At 37.6% G+C, this 26,276-nt stretch overlaps 1 protein-coding gene across 9 annotated transcripts; it reads left to right on the top strand.

Moving 5' to 3' along the window:
- Positions 1–1,230: 1,230 nt before the first annotated feature.
- phldb2a (pleckstrin homology-like domain, family B, member 2a) lies at positions 1,231–26,262 on the top strand. Of its 9 annotated transcripts, none has more exons than XM_079860593.1 (18): positions 1,235–1,368; positions 7,088–7,205; positions 9,804–10,765; positions 12,352–12,684; positions 14,606–14,740; positions 17,046–17,183; positions 17,549–17,677; positions 18,004–18,159; positions 18,261–18,371; positions 19,202–19,291; positions 19,400–19,546; positions 19,690–19,789; positions 20,513–20,705; positions 21,314–21,404; positions 21,514–21,630; positions 22,454–22,673; positions 23,380–23,465; positions 23,555–26,262. In XM_079860593.1, the coding sequence occupies exons 2-18, from the start codon at positions 7,151–7,153 to the stop codon at positions 23,693–23,695; spliced, it is 3,204 nt and encodes a 1,067-aa protein (XP_079716719.1). In that variant the 5' UTR covers positions 1,235–1,368; positions 7,088–7,150; the 3' UTR covers positions 23,696–26,262. The 9 variants fall into 9 exon arrangements, with proteins under 9 accessions (XP_079716723.1, XP_079716719.1, XP_079716717.1 ...); XM_079860591.1 differs by having other exon boundaries at positions 19,400–19,576; XM_079860590.1 differs by having other exon boundaries at positions 1,268–1,368; positions 7,137–7,205; positions 14,603–14,740; positions 19,400–19,576.
- The last annotated feature ends 14 nt before the right edge of the window (positions 26,263–26,276 follow it).

The following is a 26,276-nucleotide window of genomic DNA, read 5'->3' as shown; positions in this document are numbered from 1 at the left end:
GAAATTCTACTTTGCACTTTTTTTTTAAACTACTTTTGGCTAAGAACTTGAACACGTTTCAATTATTATCTAAAAGTATGTTATAGGTTTTAATACAAAGTTAATTATATATAATTATTACACACACATACACAGAGACATGTTGTGTTTTCATGTTTTATGGGAACTTTCCATAGACATAAGGATTTTTATACTGTACAAACTGTATATTCTATCGCCTTACACTAACCCTACCCCATCACAGAAAACTTTCTGCATTTTTACATTTTCAAAAAACATTACTTAGTATGATTTATAAGCTGTTTTCCTCAAATGTCCGCACAAGGACAATGATTTAGGATATTTCTATCTTTGTGGGGACATTTTGTCCCCATAATGTAGGGTTTACCAGGCCACACACACACACACACACACACACACACTGGTATTCCTATCATTATGAGGACATTCCATAGTCGTACTGGTTATTATACTGAGCTAATGACATTTACTAGCTCCTACCCCTAAACCTAACCTTCACAGAAAACTTTCTGCATTTTTTCATTTTCAAAAAACATAATTTAGTATGATTTATAAGTATGATTTTTTACTCACAGGGACCAAAGAAAAGACCCCACAAGGTCAAAAATGACTGATATTACTATCCTTCAATCCTTGTGGGGACATTTGGTGTGTGTGTGTATATATATATATATATATATATATATATATATATATATATATATATATATATATATATATATATATATATATATATATGTCTGTGTATGTGTGTTTATGAAACCATCTGTAGGACCTAAATTACAGGGCACATCAATGAAAAAAAAAAAAAACATGGTTAAAGAATCAAGTGATTATGTTTTTGTTGGCTAGCAAATGTATAGCTCGCTGTGAACGGATTGGTATGGTAATTGTTACCAGACCTTAAAGATATGCCTATGTCGACTCATACAGTAAGCAAACAGAAAATTGTGTTACAACAGAGGATATTTGTTAAATCGGCATGATCAAACTTGTAGGAGGTAGATCACACAACCTCTGTTAGTCAGAAACGTTAAATACAAGTGAAGTATCCCATGAACTACGACAATTTGTGTGTGTGAGTGACTGTGAGTCACTGTCTGATCAGCCAAAAGTCAGAGAGTTGCATTAGAGCGCGTTCTCGATCAACCAAAAAGCCAGAGTTCCATAGTTCCAGAGCGCGTCCCCGCTGAGAGGAGGCGTGTCCGCAGACACGGCCAAGGTCTTGCCGCACTCACTCAGCATCGCGTCTGTCCTCTTTTGTCATGCTAAACTGGTCGGGCACAGAGAGGACCGACCGCGCATCATTCTCCTCCTGATGCTTCGTCAATGGGACACTAAATAAAGGTTAGTTTTAATCCTTCAACTGCAAACAGAGCTCAAGAAAAATCACTTGGAGCTTAGTGAAGAGCGTAACTACGTTGATACGATTAAGTTAGGCGTTTTGCATAGTTTCAAAAGAGTTATTGTTGGGAAATTAATTTTGTGGACAAAAGTCGACTAGGGATTGACAGAGAAGTTCTGAGCAGTCGTGTGCTGGTTTTGTTCTGCAGTAAAGTAGGTTAAAGGCATGTTTATAGAACTTTAGACTGACAAACACGGCGTGACGCCAGTGAATGGCGTTTAAACAGAGTCGCATGTGTGGTTGTTTGCTTTGCGGCGCAAGCGAGCAGATCGTTGATATTTAACTCGCTTAATCCCAGTAAATTAAAGCGATTAGCGGTGAGTGCAATAGGCTGCCTCAGTGTTAGTACTCTCCTAACTTGTTCAGATGTGTTTTTCTTTTTCATGTGCATCCACATTCTCTCTCTTCTCTCTCTCTCTCTCTCTCTCTCTCTCTCTCTCTCTCTCACACACACACACACACACACACACACACACACACACACAGAGAGAGAGAGAGAGAGAGAGAGAGAGAGAGACAGAGAGATACAGATATACACTCACCTAAAGGATTATTAGGAACACCATACTAATACTGTGTTTGACCCCCTTTCGCCTTCAGAACTGCCTTAATTCTACGTGGCATATTGATTCAACAAGGTGCTGAAAGCATTCTTTAGAAATGTTGGCCCATATTGATAGGATAGCATCTTGCAGTTGATGGAGATTTGTGGGATGCACATCCAGGGCACGAAGCTCCCGTTCCACCACATCCTAAAGATGCTCCACACCATTACACCACCACCACCAGCCTGCACAGTGGTAACAAGGCATGATGGATCCATGTTCTCATTCTGTTTACGCCAAATTCTGACTCTACCATCTGAATGTCTCAACAGAAATCGAGACTCATCAGACCAGGCAACATTTTTCCAGTCTTCAACTGTCCAATTTTGGTGAGCTCGTGCAAATTGTAGCCTCTTTTTCCTATTTGTAGTGGAGATGAGTGGTACCCGGTGGGGTCTTCTGCTGTTGTAGCCCATCCGCCTCAAGGTTGTGCGTGTTGTGGCTTCACAAATGCTTTGCTGCATACCTCGGTTGTAATGAGTGGTTATTTCAGTCAAAGTTGCTCTACTATCAGCTTGAATCAGTCGGCCCATTCTCCTCTGACCTCTAGCATCAACAAGGCATTTTCGCCCACAGGACTGCCGCATACTGGATGTTTTTCCCTTTTCACACCATTCTTTGTAAACCCTAGAAATGGTTGTGCGTGAAAATCCCAGTAACTGAGCAGATTGTGAAATACTCAGACCGGCCCGTCTGGCACCAACAACCATGCCACGCTCAAAATTGCTTAAATCACCTTTCTTTCCCATTCTGATATTCAGTTTGGAGTTCAGGAGATTGTCTTGACCAGGACCACACCCCTAAATGCATTGAAGCAACTGCCATGTGATTGGTTGATTAGATAATTGCATTAATGAGAAATTGAACAGGTGTTCCTAATAATCCTTTAGGTGAGTGTATAGCCCCTCAATGTATGGTGGTAGAACTGTAGCATAGGAACTATAGTAACTAATGCATTTGATGGAAACTATGGTTAAAATGGAAAATTCTTAGGGTCAGCTTTGCTGGAATATTGGTTTATAGACCTCTGCAGATAGCCCTAAAATGAATCTTGAAAACTGAAAAATGAAAACTTTAAGCATGGCACTTTTTGCTCTGTTCTGTCATCACTTTGGCAGGGTCTTTGTGCTGAAAGGCTGACAAGTGCTGCAAATCATCACACAGAATGAATGTGGTTTGTACAGGGCAGACCCGATTCTGGAAATTCCAGAGTTAGTGAAACTCAGGTTTTTGCAGTCTGTTCCCAAGATCATAAACTAAAGCAAGCTGTTAAACTTTAGAGAGCAGTGATTGCACTACACATGATACCATTATGGAGACATATAGTATGTAATTGTACACTCCTTCAGTCCAAGACTATGCTCATCAAATGATGTGCTTTAGGCTGGGAGGGAAGGGAGGGTTTCTATATGTTTGAGAGTTGGTGTCAGCCGGTGATGGAGAGAGTGTGAGAGAGACATCACAACAGACCTGAGAATTTGGCACATTTGAGAGAGCCTGAGCTATTACCACATATCATAACATTGCAGCTGAAGTACCTCATCACCTTGTTCCAAGTAACTGCATTGTTTCAATAACAATTAAACAACTGCCATGCAACGTCACAGTTCACATAATTATTGACAAATGGGGCATGATGAAGAAAATTTTCCAGTGCTCTGCCTCTGTCTGGATAAGACAATCAACTCAGCCCTTTGTTGGTTTAGAGGAAAGCCAAAGCTTTCTCAGGTGGCTGGCGATGGTGAACTCAGGGTGAAGGATTGTGTCGCTGACAGCGTAAAACGATCCCCCACTTCCTTCGCAGACTCCTCATAGGCAGCCACAGACTGCAAGAGTGGGCTTCTCAGGAGAGTCTGATGGGAGTTTGAGTGTTCATGCAGTGTGTTTCAGGAAAAGCCTGTGTGCTTACAGCATGTCTTTTGCGCATTGATTATTATACATGTGGCAGAAGCTTGCAGTGGTATTCTGAAATGAGAAGGCAAAGTCCTCACTGTGTTTTTAATGTTTTTTTTATTTAAATATAAATTCATGTTCCAGTTACACTAATGTTGACACATTTTTCAGATTAAAGTGCCCCTATTATGCTTTTTTCAAAGATTACTTTTTATGCGGTATGTAAATATAGCTGTCTGTTTATGAATGTAAAAGGTCTGCAAAGTTTTAGAGATCAAAGTGCACTGCACCTATGTAACATTGTAACAAATTTGTAATTGATAGAGCAATCAAAACAAACTGGGCCGTCTGACCAATCAGAGCAGAGTAGGCTCACGGAAAAGGAGGGGTTTAGAGAGACTGGATCTTAGAACAGACCGTTTTCAAACTCTTTGAGAAATGAGGTGATGTGCAATGTGTATTATGAGAAAATATGTTTTTTGACCTTTGATGGATGTCAATCTATTGTAGAAGGCCAGCAGCCATGTCACCCTGTAGCCCAAGACTGGTTGCCCACTGAAGCTAAGCAGGGCTGAGCCTGGTTAGTACCTGGATGAGAGACCTCCTGAGAAAAACCAGGTTGCTGCTGGAAGAGGTGTTAGTGAGGCCAGCAGGGGGCGCTCACCCTGTGGTCTGTGTGGGTCCTAATGCCCCAGTATAGTGACGGGGACACTATACTGCCAAAAGAGCACCGTCCTTCGGATGAGACGTTAAACCGAGGTCCTGACTCTCTGTGGTCATTAAAAATCCCAGGATGTCTTTCGAAAGAGTAGGGGTGTAACCCCGGCATCCTGGCCAAATTTGCCCCTTGGCCTCTGTCCATCATGGCCCCCTAATCATCCTCATATACTGATTGGCTTCATCACTGTCTCCTCTCCACCAGTAAGCTGGTGTGTGGTGGGCGTTCTGGCGCAATATGGCTGCCGTCGCATCATCCAGGTGGATGCTGCACATTGGTGGTGGTTGAGGAGATCCCCCATTCTATGTAAAGCGCTTTGAGTGCCGAGAAAAGCGTTATATAAATGTAATGAATTATTATTATTATTAGAAGAGACCTCTAAAACAAATAGGAACCTTTAAAATAGCATAATAGGGGCACTTTACAAAACAACTCTTTTCTGATTTTTAAAGTAACAATGCAATTATTGTTCTATTTATTAAAAAGTATAAATCCACATCAAATTTTTACATCCATTCCAAAATAATAAATATAAGAATGCATAAATTTTTTAATATTTCATGTATATTTTATTTAATGAATTTTCAGCTGTCCTTCTTAATTTAGGATCATCAGCGATAAAAACTCGGTGAACACTGGAGGCGTCATGATAGTCACAGACATAGAGATGTAGGCCTACCTTTAATTTCACCCAACTGATTGCTCACTAAAAAACCCTCACAAATCACATTTTCTAGTCATTTCAAGTTTGGATGTGACTTGACATAAAGCAGCGATATTAAGTGTCTAAGTTGTCTACTTACTTTTGGAATTATCTGATCACACACATACATCACAGAGACGTTTTTTTGATGTGCGTGTTTACATCTGGACGACACAGTTTTTAGAGTGTTTGCTCATCTGCAATACGTCTTTAGGACGTTTCCTCTCAGATGTCAAATAGACGTTTAGAAAATGTCTTTAAGATGTTTATGATTTCGAATGTATGTAAAACTGACATCTTAATGACGTCTATCAGATGTTAGTAAACAGCAGATGATTTCCAGATTAAGTGATCTTTAACAGACATCTTGTAGACGTGCGTGTGCTATCTTTCACATTTGCACATCATTTATTCATTCAGAACAATTTGCAAATGTGGAACGTGGACAAAAATGAGAGATGGGAATTATCTTGTGAACAGCATAATACACCAATTGTACATCTTTGGAGGAAATGCCCCTGACGTAGTTATTGGAGAGAGCTATATTCCATCCACCTATTTTTATGCGCATTTTGGGATATCGCATTAAAATTCGCTGAATGTAAATGCTATGATTCACATAAATTCTAAAAATACACATAAAAAAAAAAACGCATGCGCCCAATTGAGGCGTGCATAAACTGATGCAAACACATTTACCGAATAAATCCCTTGATGCGCAACAAAAAAAATCCTCAACAATGGATGTGATTGGATAACTGGACTAACCAGCAGACCAATTTCATCGCACAACATCTCAAATGTTAGATTGATCATTCTGAAACGACTGAGCCAAAGTCTGTCATGAGACGCAAGTCAATTATGATGTACGAAAACGTCTATTTTTATTACAGATATTTTGCACCAATTTCCCAGGAAGTGACGATTTTGTACTCTGGAACACGTGGAATGAAAGCACTGCTTTATTTGCAAATGTTTTTCACAAAAGTTAAATTCACAACTTTGGATGGAAACAGTGTTTGTTTGATCAGTCAGACATTTCCCAAAACACTCCCAAATCTGCGGATTTTTTAAGTATTTTTCTTACTTTTCACACTTCTTTTGTTTTTATGTAGGCTAATTATAATTACTAGAGACAAACCCTACACCTAATTTGCATTTTTTTTAACTTGTAAGAATTTAAAAACTTTTTTGCTTTATTTATGAATATACATTTTTCCAATTGAGGACATCGCCACCAGGAGGTTTTGTCAGTTTAAGCCCACATCTGGAGATAAAATCAGTAGTAAAAATTAAAGAGAGAGGGAAAGAAAAGAAAAAGAAGGGGAGAGAGAGGATGTGCCACCAGACTTAAGGGGAAAACCAGTCTTGTGGATTTAAGTCTTCTGAAAGACTCTGTGGACTTTGCTTTAGAAGAAACTTAGAAGAGAGCTCTTTCTGGATCTGTTTTTTCACTTAATCAATAGACTGTGTCTCTCTTTCTCTTTCTGTCTTATTGAGCTGAATTCATATCAAGACATGAAGAGGGGAAAGAGTTTTGTCTTCAAAATACCATAGCTCTTTGTCATTTTATGTAACTTTATTTGGTCATCATAACTTTTAAAACAACTGTGAATGTGTATCATACTTGTGGGCTTGTACGTCTGAGGTAATGATTTATTACAGCTTAATTTCCTCACCAGTGCAAGCACAATATTTTTATGTTAAAATGACTATGTGTGTGTGGTGTGGTTTCTCCTCAGGGTGTACTCTTTGTCTGGGTAAATCTTTTTTTCTGTTTCAACCACCCAGAAGAGGCAAATCACATGAAGAACATGCTGCCAGAAAAGACTGCAGGACCCGCACTGTCCCTCAGCACGGGTGAGTGACATTTTCTTTCACCTACCCCCCCAAACCCCCCGATCACCCAAACCCAACCCCCCCCCCCCCCCCCCCGATGAGCTCTTCGGCTTTGATCCAATCTGCTCTTTTCATAAACCGAGTCACTTGCTTGCAGCCTAATTGATCCCCTCCATTATCATGCCGCAGACTGTTTTATACACAGGAAGAGTGCAATTCAGTGCCATCTGTTCTGCTCTTCTGCGCTATTTTGTGTTTGTTTGCTTGTTTGTTAAACATGTAAATATGCTCATCAGTCTCAATGAATGTTGTTTCCTTCTTTCCAATCACTTTTAAACATTACTTGTAATTTTCCACGAATAGGATACAAAATAGGGCCTTAAGCGTTTAATAGTTAGGTATTTCTAAACTAAATGTCAGTAAAAGGAGTTGCTTAAACTTCTAAAAATGACTGATAGCCAACTTCAAAGGTCAAACTAAATATTATAGATCTTTTTATTTTCTATTCATTTTAAATGAGGTTTGGGATATGTCTAAATAGTTGAAAACCCAGATTTGTGTACATTTGTAATTCTAGCAATAAACACTAAATGTATATTTTATTATTATATTTAAAAAAATGTTGTAATGAGTAACAAAGTTTCAGATTTCACCTAAATTCGTTCAGAAGCAGCTACGCTAATTAAGGACAAAATAGTTATTAATGTATATTTCCCATACATTAAAGAATGCTTGTTGTATTTGTTTGATCAGATTCGCTTTACAATAACTTGGTGAGCTTGATAAGTGAATTCAGGAATATTTTCGGTAATAACATTAAAATGGTGTATGTTAAAATAGTCCGCTTATTACAATAAATTGAATGATTCAACAAGTGATTCTGACATTGTATAATTTTAGTTGTTTACATTTAAGAAGATCAAGACTTTGGAGGTTTGACAGTCCAAAATCATTATTTAGGGGGAAATGCAGACATATTATATATGATATGCTACATTTCATGCAGGGCAGGCTTAATTTTATGTTACATAATGGTTTATGTAATGGATCTTAACAAAAAAAAAAAAAAAGTTATGGGACCCAAAGTGTAATGTATTCATGGAAAGCGCCACCTCTGCTTTTCTTCTCTTCTTTTCTCTTTCTGTCTCTTACTCTGTGGGCTTTGTGTTGGCTGAGAGACCTTGAGTTTATACAAACACTCATCTTACCACGATGTAGCTGCAGCTGTACAAATGACCATGTTACCTTGCAAATAAATGACAACGTGAAATCCCATCCATATGGCTCCAGGTCAACCACTTAGCTAAAATGATTTACAACCCAAAACAGAGATAAACATTCTGGAGTACAGGTGGTCCACACGCATGTTGTGTGTTCCCCGACGAAGACCACCACTGCTCCCACAAATCACACTCCAGTTGTGGAGGAGTTCTAACCCGGTCCCTTTCCTCTGCTCACGTGCCAGAAAGTACAAACCCATTCTGGTTGTGGTTCTTCCATTTTTAGGCAATGCTTTCCCCCCTAAAACCCAAGGCATCCATATTTGTGTGGGCTGAGATTTGTATGAGAAAGCTGTAGTCAGCTGAGCACATGTGCCCCTTGAACTTCAGCAAAACCCAAAAATTAGCCAGAACACACGTCTGATTTCTCTGTTTATTTTGTCAGATTTTGCAAACTTGTTTGTGCTCGTGTCTATGACAACCTTTCCAAACATTGAGCTTTTGTATTAAAACAAGATCGCATCAAGGGTTTGTCATGTTACAACTCTTGATGGTTCCAGTTAAATGCAAAACTGCTCTTTCATTTCCCTGATGTAATTTCAGTCTCCATTAAAATTTGCATGCCTCCAGATGTTTCACTTGGCTTTGGTTTTCCACCACTTGATATCAGAGGAATTTATAGGTAAAGACTTTGTGTATATTAAACCTTAAAGGGGTCATATCATGAGGAATCTAAAGCCATACAATGGCTTTTTGTAAAGGAACAGACTGAAATTTACATTTACATTTATTCATTTAGCTGACGCTTTTATCCAAAGCGACTTACAATTGCTATGTCAGAGGTCGCACGCCTCTGGAGCAACTAGGGGTTAAGTGTCTGCGCAATAGTGAGCGTGAAGTGGATCCATGGTATCAAGGCCCCGCCCACACTCCTGCAGAATCTGTTAGTACAGTTTACTGCAGAACAGCTCATGTCAGTGGGAAATAAACAGTTATGGAAATTAAAGTTAAAGTTCCAATCTTCTCCCGAAAATCAGTGACTACTTCGCTCAGAGACAATCTCAGCTGGCAATCATGATGTCACACTCCTGTTTTTATAGCATCAAATAACTAACTAAAACCAAACTTAAAATAAAATAACACTTGAATTTACATTAGTGTGATTAAAAACTACCTAAAATGACAGAAACCATCTTTGGAAAACATTTATTTGAAGCGTAATTTGATTGTTTAGTTTGTCTCACGTCCTATTAGATTACATGAAGAGGGTGGGGTTTATGACCTATACTTGGTCCAGCCACCTGGGGGCGATCAAAACATTTTGGCTTCACTTTTCAGGACTTGTGCAGCACACTTGGTGCACAGGCATAAATTACACTTTTTTTTTTTTTTTCACCAGACACAACAAAGTTTCATTCCAATGGCGGCACATTGGTTGGATCCTGTGTTCGTGGCACACGCTCCAAGGCAGAGCTTCAGGAGTTGATGGAGAGCTTGCAGCGCAGGAAGTCCGCTCTGGAGGCCAGCTTAAAGGCTACTTCAGACCGCGGTTACCTCACTTTGTCCTCCCCTCCCAGTCCCCACTCAGCTTCTTCCTATCTACAGGACCGTCCACCCCTTTCTATTCGAGTTCCCTCCCCTTACACACCCTCCAGCAGCCTGAGCATGCCACCATCACCCCACCAATCAGAGCGCCCCATAAGTCCAGTCCCAAGCCAAACCCGTGGCCGGCACCAATGGCAGGACAACCTGTTGATTTGCCACCCTTTAGAAGGACGAAATCCCAACACTGCCAGCTCACTCCTTTCTATGTGGAACGGCTCTTCTTCCTCCTACGTGACTGATGCTCTTCCTTCATCCCGCCGAGGTCCAAGTGGTGCAGCCAGCATGCCCTCCAGCCCTCGCTTGGGGCGCAGACTGCTAACACGAGATGGGGAGTCCACTGTTGAACCATTGCTCCGCCAAAGGAAATACTCCACCGGCTCTCTGAATGGCCTGGGGGGACATAGTCGCTCTCTGCCCAGGTTGTATCGAGGAGACGCCCCAATGCTTTCTTTGCCTCCCCGGCGTACCACCAAACCACGCCGCAGCCTTCCATCCTTGGAGAAACCACCAGATGTGACTGTGATAGCCAATGTGACCAGCAGTTCTCGCAGGGCCAGCCTTTGCTCTGTGGGATCTGCCCCATGTTTGGATTTAGGAGTAGGAGAAAGGCGGTTGTCATTTGGTAAAGGAGGCCTGGGGCCTGGCATGGGGCCGAGAAGGGGCAGTATCAGTTCTCTCAGTGGAAAAGAAGAGCTCAGAGATTATCATCAGAGACAAAGAGATGAGAGACTTCGAGAACAGGAAGTGGAAAGACTGGTAAGAAGACCTGCACTCATCCAAAACAAACACACCAGGGAGTCTCAACCAGGTTTCAGAATTCTCTGTTAAATCACATATCACATGATAATATTATTATTTTTATTATATTTTAAATATTTTTTTTTATTAAATATCTTTTTAATGTTATATTATTTTAGAATTTATATAATATATTTTATAATATAGTATATCATTAATGCCTTTTAATTACCCTTCATGTTATATTCTTTTTTATGTTTTAAATAGAAAATATAAATTATGCTTTTTATTATGTTATATTTTATTATATTATTATTAATATATTAGCTCAAATATAATATATTTGATTAGAAACCTAACATCCTAACTAACATGGGAGAGGTGCAAACTTGTTGGGTGCCTTATGTTGCACCCGGCACACTTTGTAGTTGAACTCTTATTGCTACGGCTCTAAAAAAAATATGCTAATCATTTTAAAGTATATCAGAATAAATTAATTGAAATCAAGCGAGGGAGTTTATTTAGCTAATATTGTGAAATATTGTTTCAACTTTAATTCCCTATAATTCTCAGCCTTGAATCCAGCTTTTTGGTTTTATTTTGCATCCTTTGAGAGAATGGTTAGACATGAAAGTGTCAAGAGGACTTTGATCTGTTCTTGGCCTGGAGCGTTATAAGTGCTATTCACTGGATTATTCACACTCTTTCATGTACTAGAGACTTAATGAAATAACATTCACAGCTAAATCAAAACCTTGAGTGTGTATGAACCAGCTGGTAAACGCGCGTTAAATTAGTTTTTGCTTTTCACTTAGACCTTTATGAGAACTTGAAATGTTGCCTCTAGTCACATGATAACTGAGCTAAAGCACTGCAATTGTAGTCAAACCATCTGATCTGATCACAGGGGCGTGTGGAGAGAATGTATGTGTGTTTGTTTGTCTGTGCAACTAAATTAGTTCCGTTCCACAGGGCCAAATCCCACAACCCACTGCTAAGGAGGCATCAATGATACAAATCATAAGTCAAATAAACAGTGCATTTTATGTATAATCTTAATATTTCAAAGATCAAAGTGCCCCTATTATCTTTTTTGAATATAAGCTGTTTATAAATGTAAAAGGTCTGAAAAGGTTTAAAGACCAAAGTGCACAACAAATCACAATTAGAGCAGAATAGGGGATTAGAGAGACAAAATATTCAAACGGACTGTTTTCTGATTTAGACTCTTTGAGAAATGTGAGTGCAATGTATATTATGAGAAAATCAAAGTGTTTGCGACCTTCGATGCATGTAAACCTATTGTACGAGACCTCCAAAACAAAACGTTAACTTCAGACTATTGAGCTCAGTCAGTTTGGTTTATAATATAATGTATCAGGTAGTGTATGATCCAAAAGTCTGAGACCATTAGTAGAAAGGGCTTTTGTTTTGCTTTATATTAGATTACAAATAACATAAACAGAATCTTAAATATTAATTTATTATCGTAATGTTTTTAAGATTTTTAAAACCCCGAAACACTGTCCATTACCAGTTTCACATAAATCAAATCCATATCATCAATGAAGCCTAAGACGGTTTAATTTTTCGTTCCACTCTAGGAGCGCCAGCGTCTTGAGACCATCCTGTCCCTGTGCTCTGAGCTGGGCCGGTCCGATCTGTGCCAGATGGAGACCGATTCGGGTGTCTCAGCTGTGTCGGACCTGCAGAAGATCAACCGAGAGCTGGAGAAGCTGCAGGTGTCTGATGATGAATCTGTGTTCTCAGACTCTGCAGCTGTGTCTCTGGATAGTGGGTATCTGGGTAAGGGTCGGACAGAGATACTGACTCAGAGACAGCGCAGACTCAGCGGACACAGGGAGACCAGGCCCCAGTCGCCCACCACTAGCCTACGAAGCTCAGCCCCCTCGCCCTCTCCACATCTCCGCAGCAAGGTGAGACACTGCACAATATGTACCTGAATACAAAAAATATTTTCTTGTATTTTTTAATATGTTGCGTCTACATGTACCATTACTGATGTCAAACAGTGAATATCACTTTCTGAATTTCACACAACCTATCCAAGAGCATGGATTTTGGGGGTCATCCCAAATTATTAAGAAAAAATCTTATTTGTAGGGCCATTTTGTTTTTTCTTTCTTGTGTTGTGGCATTATTTTTTAGGATAATTATGTGTATTATGGCCATTACTAAATTCTTCAATTCTAATTACTGTAATGGGAAATAAATAAATGATATACATTTATTTAGTTTTCAATTATATTTAGTTAATAATTTGTTGTCTGTGATGTACCAAATTGAATCTATGTTAAATTAATTTTAAAAATATATAAATATTTAAAATGTAAATAAAAAAGCAAGATTTTACTACCATGTACAGTAAAGAATATTAATGTAAATTATTATTCCTTTATTTAATTCTGGGATAATTAGGTAAAGTAATTACGATAATTAAGTATATTATAATGAGTATATTATCTATTTATTACCAAATTCTCATTATGTAACACATGAATCTAATTCTCATCAGTGTAATGTGAAAGAAATTGATATATTATTTAAATTGTAGTTATATATCATTGTATTTGTTGTAATTTTAGTAAATTTAGGTTTAAAAAAAACTTACTAGTAATTATTTATTTTTTTACAGTAGCTTTTGATTTGAGGTTGAAAATGACCATACGTTTCTTCATGATATTCACTCTTCTATTAATTTAATCTCCAAATTACTTAGTTATTTCTTGCCACAGTGATGTTTGTTCTTACTGTATATACCATCATCATCAGTGTGTTCAAATCTAAAGCAGCCTACAACTGTGTATTCAATATCCCAGACTGAAATAATGATGCAGTGGAAAGTATGCAGTCCTCTTGGATCTAAAGTATGCTAAACAGTTTGGGAATGCTGTGGAGTCTTTATAACTGACACACTCTCTGTTGATGTCTGTTTCTAAACATGCACGACGAAGTCAACTTTGACCTTTTAAAACGCTGACCTTACACAGTTTCCGTCTGCATTTTAAGCACATAAGGTGCAAATTCCAGCTCAAGATGGGGACTTTGTGGAATAAGTGTTTTTCCATTGGATACCTATAATGACCTAATGGTGTGTTTGAGTTTAATAGACTTTCTCGCAGGAGAGAGGGGCAGTTATTGCCTCTCCTGCAAGAGGAGAGGAACAGGAAATGACTCTATTCCAGGGTGGATTTGCTGTGTATGTGTGTGCGTCTATGTGCTCAAGACACATGTGACAGTAATTGTTGGAAAGAAACACAGAAATGCAAGGAAAGAATGCAGATCTGCATATAATTTCTCCCACATTTATCCTCTTCTCTCAAGCAATATTTCTTAATAAACTCTCATGACAGTTGCTATTGTTGATCAGAGTTTTCACTTAAACATATGCACAGACCCATCCACTGCTAGATATTTCTGGTAAATGTCAAATGCATGGAGATCAGACGCCATTATCAGACAGATGCGGCTCTGTAGTCTTGCATCTGTTGCTGAGCTACATTCCTCTGCAATGTCACTGAAAAACTCGTGGCCTCAGAAACAGCCTAGTTAACTATCCATAAAGAGCTGTCATGAGGAGCTGGATATTCATTTCAGAGTTCAATCTCATGTCAAGTCTGAATGTCTGTATTTGTTTTTAACCTAACCTTTTCAGATCATTATGTAATTGTGATTTGTTTGTTATATCAGTCAAGAAACAATGAACAATGTAGGAGTTCTGAACAAACACTGAATTGCCCAATCATCATCCAGGACTGAAACCAATCATCTTATAAAGTGCATTGTCTTTAAAAGTATGCCTGATCTCTAATGTTTTTGTGTGTTTTTTTTAAGCAGGTATCTGAAGACAGGCAGCTGAGACAGGAAGTGACACGTATAGAAGAGGAGAGGATTCAGGTGTTCAACAACATCGAAGAACTTGAACAGAAGATCCGAGATCTAGACACACAGATGGACGAGTCTATCAGAGAGGTGTGTGTGTGCTTAAATGAAAAGTAGAGCGTGGCGCTAGCAACTCCAAGCTCATGGGCTCAATTCCCAGAAATTGCAAGCCGTTTCGAATAAAAGCATTTGCCAAAAGCATTACTGTAAATGTCTCTCACAGACTGATCTCTAGATCAAATTAATTAGTTTATTCTGCAACAATGTTATTTTAGTTATATTTTTACATAATATTATAGTATTTATTAATATTTTGAATTAACTTTTTTTTAATATATACATTTAAATCTTAGTTTTAGTAATTTTATATACTATTTTCATTTTTATTCGTTTTTTATTTTTCTATACAATTTAAGTAATTTTAGTACTTATTTCAATAAGTTGCAATTAGTAATTAGTAATTCAACTAGTATTTTAAACGTATTTCAATTAGTTGCCATGGCAACATTTCTAATTTTAGTTTGAAGTTTAAGTTAATTTTTCATTTATTTCAGCTTTATTTCAATTACCAAAAACAATTTTTAAATAGTTTTAGTTAACAGTAAGGCTGCCCCCAACTAAAGATTTTTCTAGTCAACTAGTAGTCGTTCATTTAAGCCATGAGTCGGGATAAATAGCCTATTCTGCGCTCAAGCGCACGCATAAAGCTTAGCGCAAAGCAAAAGTAATGATCATGAATGTGTTAGAAAAAAATAGCAAGGAGACATTTTAATTTATTAACCCTATAAACCTGAAGGGTACTGCCGGCGGTATATACACTCACCTAAAGGATTATTAGGAACACCTGTTCAATTTCTCATTAATGCAATTATCTAATCAACCAATCACATGGCAGTTGCTTCAATGCATTTAGGGGTGTGGTCCTGGTCAAGACAATCTCCTGAACTCCAAACTGAATGTCAGAATGGGAAAGAAAGGTGATTTAAGCAATTTTGAGCGTGGCATGGTTGTTGGTGCCAGACGGGCCGGTCTGAGTATTTCACAATCTGCTCAGTTACTGGGATTTTCACGCACAACCATTTCTAGGGTTTACAAAGAATGGTGTGAAAAGGGAAAAACATCCAGTATGCGGCAGTCCTGTGGGCGAAAATGCCTTGTTGATGCTAGAGGTCAGAGGAGAATGGGCCAACTGATTCAAGCTGATAGAAGAGCAACTTTGACTGAAATAACCACTCGTTACAACTGAGGTATGCAGCAAAGCATTTGTGAAGCCACAACACGCACAACCTTGAGGCGGATGGGCTACAACAGCAGAAGACCCCACCGGGTACCACTCATCTCCACTACAAATAGGAAAAAGAGGCTACAATTTGCACGAGCTCACCAAAATTGGACAGTTGAAGACTGGAAAAATGTTGCCTGGTCTGATGAGTCTCGATTTCTGTTGAGACATTCAGATGGTAGAGTCAGAATTTGGCGTAAACAGAATGAGAACATGGATCCATCATGCCTTGTTACCACTGTGCAGGCTGGTGGTGGTGGTTTAATGGTGTGGGGGATGTTTTCTTGGCACACTTTAGGCCCCTTAGTGCCAATTGGGCATCGTTTAAATGCCACGGCCTACCTGAGCATTGTTTCTGACCATGTCCATCCCTTTATGACCACCATGTACCCATCCTCTGATGGCTACTTCCAGCAGGATAATGCACCATGTCACAAAGCTCGAATCATTTCAAATTGGTTTCTTGAACATGACAATGAGTTCACTGTACTAAAATGGCCCCCACAGTCACCAGATCTCAACCCAATAGAGCATCTTTGGGATGTGGTGGAACGGGAGCTTCGTGCCCTGGATGTGCATCCCACAAATCTCCATCAACTGCAAGATGCTATCCTATCAATATGGGCCAACATTTCTAAAGAATGCTTTCAGCACCTTGTTGAATCAATGCCACGTAGAATTAAGGCAGTTCTGAAGGCGAAAGGGGGTCAAACACAGTATTAGTATGGTGTTCCTAATAATCCTTTAGGTGAGTGTATGTGCATAGTATGTGCCTAAATAACAATACACATTTATCTAGGTTAACGTTAGAGCAAGTGGCCATCTAAAGTTGCTACTACTTACATGTTTCAAATGACAAGCCATATATGAGGTTGATGGATGTTAGGCAAACGTTTGGATTTCCTGCCTGACATACTGTAATTACTACAAGGACCCGCCGTTAACATTGCGTCCCTCACGGACTGCGTGACTTTTTTTTTCTGCGACTAACCGACTAATACAATTTTGGTCGACTAACGTTTAGTCGACTATTAAGGGGCAGCCCTAGTTGACAGTAAGAACACTGTTCTTGAGGAAATAAAGTCAATAAACACTGTCTTGATCTCTTCTTAGATGGAGGTGGAGAGAGCTCTTTTAGATGGCGAGCAGGAGGCAGAGGTCACTCAGCTACAGAGCGATAAAGAAATGCTGGAGCAGCTCAACCAAAAAATGGCGAACATGGAGAAAAATGCTCAAAGAAATCAAACTCGGGTAACCATCTGTTGACAATGTATTTGTACAGCTTGAAAAGATTGAAAATAGTATATCAAAACCTCAGGATGAAGTCTCCAAAAAGGCAAACAAGAGGGTCTCATTTATCTACCGTACGTAGTGTGAACGTTTTTACACAGAAATCATGATTCATGAATTTAAATGTAAGAAAACATGTACTCCATTATTAGTGAATTACACCCACCAATGTCACATCTACTTACCTTTTTTTTTCCAGTTTACCTCTTCCTTGCTCTAACCCAACCTTGCAATTTCTCTATTTCTCTGTCCGTCATATTTGTGTCCATCTCACCACTGTGTGCTCTGTATGTGTATGTCATCCATACGCGTCGCCACTGCTATAGGACAAAGCCCTGTTGGAGGCTGAGAGAGTTAAAGTAGAGAGGCTAGCTGAGCTGATTTCAGAGCAGAAGACCCAGTTGGACACCTGTCCTGAAGCACTGAAGGAGCAGCTACAGATTCAGCTATCCAGGGTCAGTCAGTTACCGTGGTCTCCCCCGTGTCTGCTCCCACCTATGCGGCCAACTATTCTGCTGTCTGTCTCTCACAAACACTTCCCGTTGTGTTTTTTCCTCTCTGCAACAGTTCTGGAAATACCATTTTTTCTTGTTGGTAGGCCTTTCTTCTCTGTGTTTTAACATACCCAAATTTCCTGAGACTTTGACTTTTAGTCACTTTTCTGTTTAGAACAATCCTGTAAATTATTGCTGAATGTTCAGTTAGTTTAGTTTGGACTTAAACCATGTAATAATATGCAATATATTGCCTCATGCTAAGTGTTGTTGCCTTTTTTTGTTAGGACACTGAAGCTTTAGAAGCGGAAACAAAGTGTTTTGAAGATTTGGAGTTTCAGCAGCTGGAAAAAGAAAGCCGTCAAGATGAAGAGAAGGAGACGCAGACGCAGCAACTCCTCAGAGAGATTGCAGAATATCAGAGATCTGTTGTCACTCGCAAGGTGTGTGTAGATGATTTTAACCTTGGAGTGTTTGTGTGTGGTCAAAGAGCTTTTTATAATCGTATTTTTCCCTCTGTACACAAAAACTGTTTGCATTAAAGGAGAGGCTACTTACCCTGAAGAAGCAGTCGACCCAGATTACCCAGCAGGGACAGCGGGAAAAGGAGAACTTCTTGAAAGAGAAGAGCAACCTCACTTATATGCTGCAAAGGGTGAGTGTACATATACACAGAAATGTATAATATATTTACATACAATATATACATTGATTATTATGTTTCTAGCGTATGTTTGGCAACAGTTCTTCTAACCCTAATTGATGGAGTGTGCAGCTTTTCATTTCTTAACACAACCATGTCATGGCCACATTCCAGGATGACAATGTCAAGATGCATTTGGCTCTAATTGTGAAAGAATGATTGGGAGGGAGCATGAAGAATTATTTTCACACATGAATTGGAACTTCTGATTCCAGACCTTAAATTTATTGAAAGTCTTTGGTATGTGCTGCATACAGAGTGCTTGACTCTTACATTGTAGATCTTGACCAAAAACTGAGGCAGCTCTTGATATAAATAAATGTTGTGATGTTATTTCCATCAAGAGGTGCATTAATTTTTGTCTTTCTACATAGTTGTTTAAGAAATTAAGAATTTGCCTATTCAAGTCCAAAAAGCCATTTTATTTATTTTTTGGCCAGGCAGTATATTATTGTAATTGAATGTAATCATTTAATACAATATCAAACCAAGTGGTATCTGCAAAAAAGACAATACAATATAATGTTTCTCAGACCTAACTTCTCTATTTATTTATTTTTAGCTATTTTAGACATGTTCCACTAACTACAAAATGCCCAGATTGCTTTTTGACCTATACATGTATAGTTTATCATTTGAAACTTGAAATGTTTTCTTGAAAATTGTATTTGTGCTATCTTTCTTTATTCAGTATATGACACGTGGTTTATTATTTTGCTATCTAATGCAAGATTATTCATACATGTTTACACATTTCTTAATGGTCTCTAATTCCTCTTCAGGAACGGGAAAACCTTTCATCTCTAGAGAGGAAGTACTCTGAGCTGACAGGTGGTCAGGCATTTCCTCTTAACCCTGTGTCCATGAAGGAGGTATTGCAAACCAATTCTATGAGTAAAGAAGAAACTAAGCTCAGGAATGACAAAAACGTTTTTTTCAATATTGAAAGACTATTTTATCTTTCTGTTTGAATATTCCAGCACTTTCGCTCTCTGGAGGAGAGGAGGCGGAGTAATTGCAGTAAAGAGGGCGGAGTTCTGCTGAGTGACAGTGGAATGTCCCGTAAAAGAGAGAGGCAGAGCTCTGGAACCTTAAACTCTGCTCTTAATCGCAGTCTGTCTCCCAAGGTCAGACAACAGATACGGCACATCGGAAAAGTATTTTATACAATCTTAAAAGAGCAATTTACATTTAAAATTTCAGTGCTCATGGTTTTATGTGGAAGGGAGGTTTAAATGGTCTCTTTTGCTCTGTATTCTTAATTCTGTAGCCCCATATGCCGCTGTCTCAAAGCTCTAGCTGTGGTAGTGTACTCCCCCGCACCCTGTCTGTCACCTCCCGTGATCTGGACACTCGCCGCCTGCTCAAGGGTAACACACTGGTTCATCTCATGTCACTGACATTTCTAAAGGTCTACAGTTCTACAAGTTTTAAGCATATAACAACAAAAAAAAAAAAAAAAAAAAAAAAAAAAATATATATATATATATATATATATATATATACACATACATACATACATACATACATACATACATACTTATATTTATATTTATATTTATTTATATATATATATATATATATATATATTTATATTTATTTATATATATATATATATATATATATATATATATATATATATATATATATATATATATATATATATATATTTATGAAATCTGTTAAGCATATTTATTTGTATTATTTAAACATATGCACATAAATAATATATCAAATTATTTGTTACTTTCCTTTTCAGTGCACTTTGTGTGTATTGATTAAATTAATGTGTGTGTAGTGATTAAATAATATAATAAAATATTTCAAATATATTGATATAACTTACCCCATAATAATATTAACATCAATAATACCTCAAATTGTGGAGTTTATTGACACAGCCGTTTCTTTTTGACAGTTCTAAGCATTTGACATTTCATTGGAAATTATATTGTAATATATTTATATTATACATGTATCCTAACCCTGATAAATGTATTATATAAATGTGTAAATCTCGAGAGAAATACATTTTTCTTTTAAATTATTATTATTATTATTATTATTTATTCTTTTCTCCTTTGGTCTTGCAGCAGGTCAAATGTATCTGAATGACGAGAGGCAGAGAATGAGTGATATGTCCAATAGAACGGTTTCTGAGACAAACGTCTTCCTGGATCCATTCCACTACCTGGATAATGGACACAACTTTGACACAATGAGCGTGGACAGTACAGAAAGCCTGGAGACCAGCATTTCCGCCTGTTCACCGGACAACATCTCAAGGTGAGACCAAGACTGTGATGAAGATCAGGATAAGTCTTTTCTGACCATTCAAATCGTATTTTTTTGCATCCAGTTTTTTAACATTTAGATGTTACAGATACTTGCTGGAAACAAACACACCCCTGCCTTCATTGCTCCTCCCTAAAATAAAAAACACAATATTTTTTCAACTGCGTTTCGCAAAATCGCTTGGTACACAGTAACATCCACTTTAAATGGTACTTTATAAAGTAACTCTATCATTATATTGTTGGCATTAATATTGTGTCAAGTAAGTGTGTGTATCTGTATTTTGTGATCTGTGAGAGTTTAAATGTATTTATTACTGTTTATAAGGATGCTGTATAGACAGAAGTCTGCCTTTAAGTAGCCCAGATAAACACACATCCTGTGTGAGGAATTTTTATTGCATTCCAAGGTCGTTCCAAGTAGCTGAACCTTAAGATGCTCTGGAACGCATTGCCAAATGAGGTTAAGGGTTTACACCTCTGATTTTATTGGACAATACATTATTTTTATACTAGATTTTTACTAGAAAAATCTTATTAAGACCTGAAAATCATCAGTTTAAAACACTAACAAAAAGTGTGTGTGTGTGGTCTGTACAGCGCCAGCACAGCTAACATGGCGAAGATAGAGGAGATGGAGCGCATGCTAAGAGAAGCTCAAGCTGAGAAGAACAGACTGCTGGAGCACAGGGTACATCGGTCTCTTTTTTTAACTTTCTTTTCTGCATCTGCATGTTTATCAAAAAAATGCCAATATACAGATTAATGAAATCAGAATGTGTTTTCATTCTCCTCTGCAGGAGCGGGAGATGGAGTTGCGCAGACAGGCTCTTGAAGACGAGAGGAGGAGGAGGGAGGACTTGGAAAGGAGACTGCAGGAAGAGACAAACCGCCGACAGAAACTAGTGGAGAGAGAGGTGAATCTCAGGGAGAGAGACATAGAGACAAGTGGACATGGAAGAGAGGAAGATTAATCTTACAGCATTTAATGCAATTCAAAACTCTGATTATGGATGCACTGATTTAGAAAATAATATATTATAAGCACACACAATGGGTAAACAAGAATAAATACAAATAAATATTCTAAGATAACAATTTTCATTAGTAATATTTGTACTTCTAAACCTTAAAACCTACTTCTTCTTTTTGTTTTGTTTTTACCAGTTTTTGATAGATTCTAATTATAGATGATGCATCATAAAAGTGTTTGTTTGTTTTTTAAATCTATGACATAAGACGCAGCCAGAATCCAAAATTAACTTTTTGTCAGGTGATTTTAGAATTGATCATCCAGAAATATTTTGTTTCTGTGACAAAGCCTGTATTTTGCATCATAATTTGTAATGGGGTTGTTTTTGTCCTAAAATGTATGTCTTCCATATTTATTGATTATATTATGAGTATAAAATGCTGTCGATCCTATACAACGCAATAAATGTACCTTTTATAATAATTATAATAATAATAATTATACATTTCATTTATTGTGTGCTTATCAGGGTACTCAAAAATGCTTTACAAGAGATACAAATAACAAAAGCAGTAAAGCAAAAGCTTAAAAATAACAAAAGCAATATAATAAAACCAGTAACACAACATTAATCACACATTAAAAGCATATTGCAGATGGTTTTAACGTATAAATATGGGTGGCTGATAAATGAGTGGATCTCTGCCTCTGATCAAATCTGATACAATTTTATGACCTTGTTTAATTTTTGCCATTTGTGTCTCTAGTCTCGTCCCTTGACACGTTATCTCCCAGTGAGAAAGGATGAATTTGACCTGAGAGGTCACATCGAAGCAGCGGGTCACCATCCTGAAACTTGTTTTCACCTAGCCATCACCGAGAAGACCTGCAGGGGGTTCTTGGTCAAAATGGGTGGAAAAATCAAAACATGGAAGAAGCGCTGGTTCGTCTTTGACCGCAATCGAAGGACGTTGGCATATTATGCTGGTAATTGCACTTTTTAGTTGGACTTATCAAGCTTTATCAACATTGTCTGTGGCCCGCTGTGAATTACCATAGAATATTAAATGTTTATTTGTCACTCATTTTAGATTTACAGTTTTAAAATGTGCTTACAGTAATGCATTTCTAATAGAGATAGGGTAGACATTTATTTTGGGTAGTGCACTTTATTTTTCAGACAAAAAGAGTGTTTGTTGAGCTGTAAACATTTAAATCGTCCATTAAAGTATTGTAATTGTCAGCCTTTTTTTTCTTCTTTTTAAAAAAACAAACATTTTTTTAAGTGATAATTATGAACAGGCCACAGATATATTGAATCCAGAATATTTCTTGAGTTCCATGTTTTAATTTTTTCCATGGATGACTTAAACTATTATCTAAAGATGACCTTAATAATAAGTGATGCAAAATAAATCTACCATGAAACTATATTCCACCACAAGGGGGCAAAACTGAGCTGTGCCCTTCACAGACATCACAGGAGACAATGGCTACGTTCAGCACTAACCTGCAAATCATTGCAGATCTGTCATACAAATATCTGTTACCCACCACTTTTATTTGACAGAGTTTTACTTGTTTAGCTTAACCTTTGTTAAATTGTGTTATTAAACCGTAAAATAAAACAATTAAACAAAGGTTGAACCGCATGCTCTCTTCAAAAAACATAGATGGTTTTATTTTTCTCCAGATAAACACGAGACCAAAATGAAGGGTGTTATCTACTTCCAAGCCATTGAGGAAGTGTATTACGACCACCTAAAGAACGCACACAAGGTGAGCTGCAAAAATAGTGCTCGTTGTTACAATTGATCATTTTTTCCTCCCATTAATCTTGTTCCATCCACACTCTTATTTTCCATCAGAGCCCAAACACCTCCCTGACGTTTAGTGTGAAGACGCACGACCGGGTTTATTACATGGTGGCTCCTTCCCCAGAAGCAATGAGAATCTGGATGGATGTTATCGTCACTGGAGCGGAGGGATATACACACTTCCTGGTGTGAGCAGGGCTCATCTGTAACGACATTTAACAAGCCCAAAGTGACCTTCACAGTTCAGCTCGGCCTGCTGAAAGGATCTGGGTAATGGGTACATTTTCCATGTCTTCCTTTCAGAAGAGGTTACACTTTTATGATTCTCATTTATCAGGACTGATCGTGAAGAGAGCGTCGACTGTGCATTTGCAGTCATCCATGACCTAGTTTGGAAAAACTGGTGCTTTACCCACTGCGTCCTGTCCTGAGTTTACAGAGGCAGCTTTTGGACTTCAAAGGTACCAACTCTTGAATTTTTTCACCCCGTTTTGTTCACTTCAGGGGTGAGACGTAGAACAGCACTGTAAATAAGAAATCCTTCACTGGTCTTCACACTTCACAAACGTGCCAACTCATAATGAAGCTTTGACATGGATATACCTCAAAGAAATAACTGGTTGTGCTTGTTAAAAAATGAGACACCAAAGTGTTCCTGGTGTGCCATACAGACTCTAACAAACATCAGGGTATTGTTCAGTACTGTTTTTATATCCAACAGTACTGAACATGAATTTAGAAATGTTTTTGTTAATTGACCTCTATATCGCTATGCAATTTATATTATTCGCTCTTTTAAGTGCCTTGCAATTGTCAATATCTGATGAGTATAGCTATATATTTAGCTACAAGACTTGTAGAATGACATAAACAGACTGTTTATTATAAGTGTTTTTTGTACTGACCTATAGAGGGCTGCGGTAATGACATATTTTTGTAGGCCAACCCGGAAGTTAGCATCACCCTGGTTCCCTCGACAAAAACACAATAGGGTTTTTAGATGTGACTATCAAAAGTTAATGATTCTTACACGTTTTGTTCATAATGATGATCTTCACAAATGAACACAACTTTTATGAAATTTGAAGCGTGAATACAATCGACAATAGTCAAAAGCTAAACGTAGGCTATAAACGAACTACATACAGTCACATGACTTCAACATCACCATCACTAAGCTTTCACAAACTCTTTCAGTCTTTGTATAAAAACATTTTCCCTGAACTTTTCAGTTATAATAGTTTGCAAGAGGGCAATTATAAACACAACAATGCAATGTGAGTAGATGAGTTTACCTGTTCGGCTGATGACGTTTAATGTCACGGACAATCTTTTTCAAGACACGTAAAAGCTTTTTTTTAAAAAAAAGTGAATTACTGATGTATTTTATATTGTAGAATCAAACATCAAAATATATTGTGCTTTTGTTCACCACAGAACTTATTTCAGGCATTTAAACAAAAACCCATTAAAAAAAACAAAAAGTCGTTCCTGACTTGGGAACGATGGAACCGGAAGTGCTAAAATGCCATTTCTGGGTTTTGGCCTTCAAAAATACGTCATCCCTGCAACACTCTTATTGTGCCTCCCTGATGCTCAGGAACATTCCAGAAGGAATCATTTAGCTCCAAAGACAAGCTGAATTTGTGTTTCAGCATGATATGAATGTAATGACGTCCACCCATCAGATAAGATGCCATTGAAAAGGGTTTATTTAATAGATAAGGCTTTTAAATAATTTAGCACAAAATGATTATTTTCATAATCTTTTTGATTGAATTCATTGATTTCTCAATGCCATTGTGTGTTGTACCGCAACTGACCCGCAGATATTGAAATGATTGCAGAATTTATTCACTGCAAGAATATCATTTGAACCCTAAGCTGAAAATTTTGATTTTTAAAAGTTTCGTTTTATAACCACTGAACAAATCTATATGCATGTCTGAACTTATGATTGTGTATTTGATATTATTTTTTAAATGTAGGAATCAGTATTATTTCATTTAGAGTATTATTAGCGATACAGAAATGATATGATTATAGGTGTAAAGAAGAAATGCCAAGGTTGTCATATTAGGTAAAATGAAGGCACATGTGCTGTCTGAAAGCAAGACATCTAGTTCAGTGGTTCTCAAGTGGTTTTGTTTCAGAAACCAGATTTTCATACGCAGCCTTAGACATCAACGACAAAAGAAGTGTTTTTCTTCCTTTTTAAAATGTGATCAATCTATTTGTTTTACCATCCAAATGATATGCAATTTTAAGAGTAGTTGCATTTTATTTGCATTGTTGCCATCATCCCAGTTAAGAACCACTGATTTTTGAAGACCAAATTGTCTTGTCATTCTTGCAATCATGTCTGTCATTCAGCCTCATTATAACCACAGGGCATCTTTTCTGGCTAACACTTCCACATTTTCACCAACAATTTAGGCCGTGAAATGAATTAATTGTAGTTTGCCAGCCAAAAGATCAGTGTTGATGTGCACTTTGAGACTGAACAGCATTGTAGAGGTGCTTTTTCAGCTTTCACTCAGTAGACAATACAGTACATTACTGCATAAACACAGCAAAGCGTTATATAGATCACAATAACAAAGTACTTATTTAAAATGTATCATGATACTTTTATATTCAGCTTTTATCAGTATTTTTTTTAAACCATTCAGTGTTTTTTAGATATTTTTACTGTAAGCATGTTTTTTAGCTCATTTAAAATGTGAACCATAATAAAATCATATGTTCGAGTAAACCAGATGTTTTTTTTTTT

This window comes from Squalius cephalus, assembly GCF_949319135.1.
Source record: "Squalius cephalus genome assembly, chromosome: 24".
Classification (NCBI taxonomy): domain Eukaryota; kingdom Metazoa; phylum Chordata; class Actinopteri; order Cypriniformes; family Leuciscidae; genus Squalius; species Squalius cephalus.
This window is presented reverse-complemented; position numbering and strand designations above follow the sequence as displayed.

Excerpts from the sequence above, each read along its gene's own strand:
- phldb2a (XM_079860590.1), top strand. The coding sequence starts at position 7,151 with ATGAAGAACATGCTGCCAGAAAAGACTGCAGGACCCGCACTGTCCCTC. Across the intron at positions 14,741-17,045 it reads TGGACGAGTCTATCAGAGAG|ATGGAGGTGGAGAGAGCTCT; the intron begins GTGTGTGTGTGC and ends ATCTCTTCTTAG. Across the intron at positions 17,184-17,548 it reads CTCAAAGAAATCAAACTCGG|GACAAAGCCCTGTTGGAGGC; the intron begins GTAACCATCTGT and ends CCACTGCTATAG.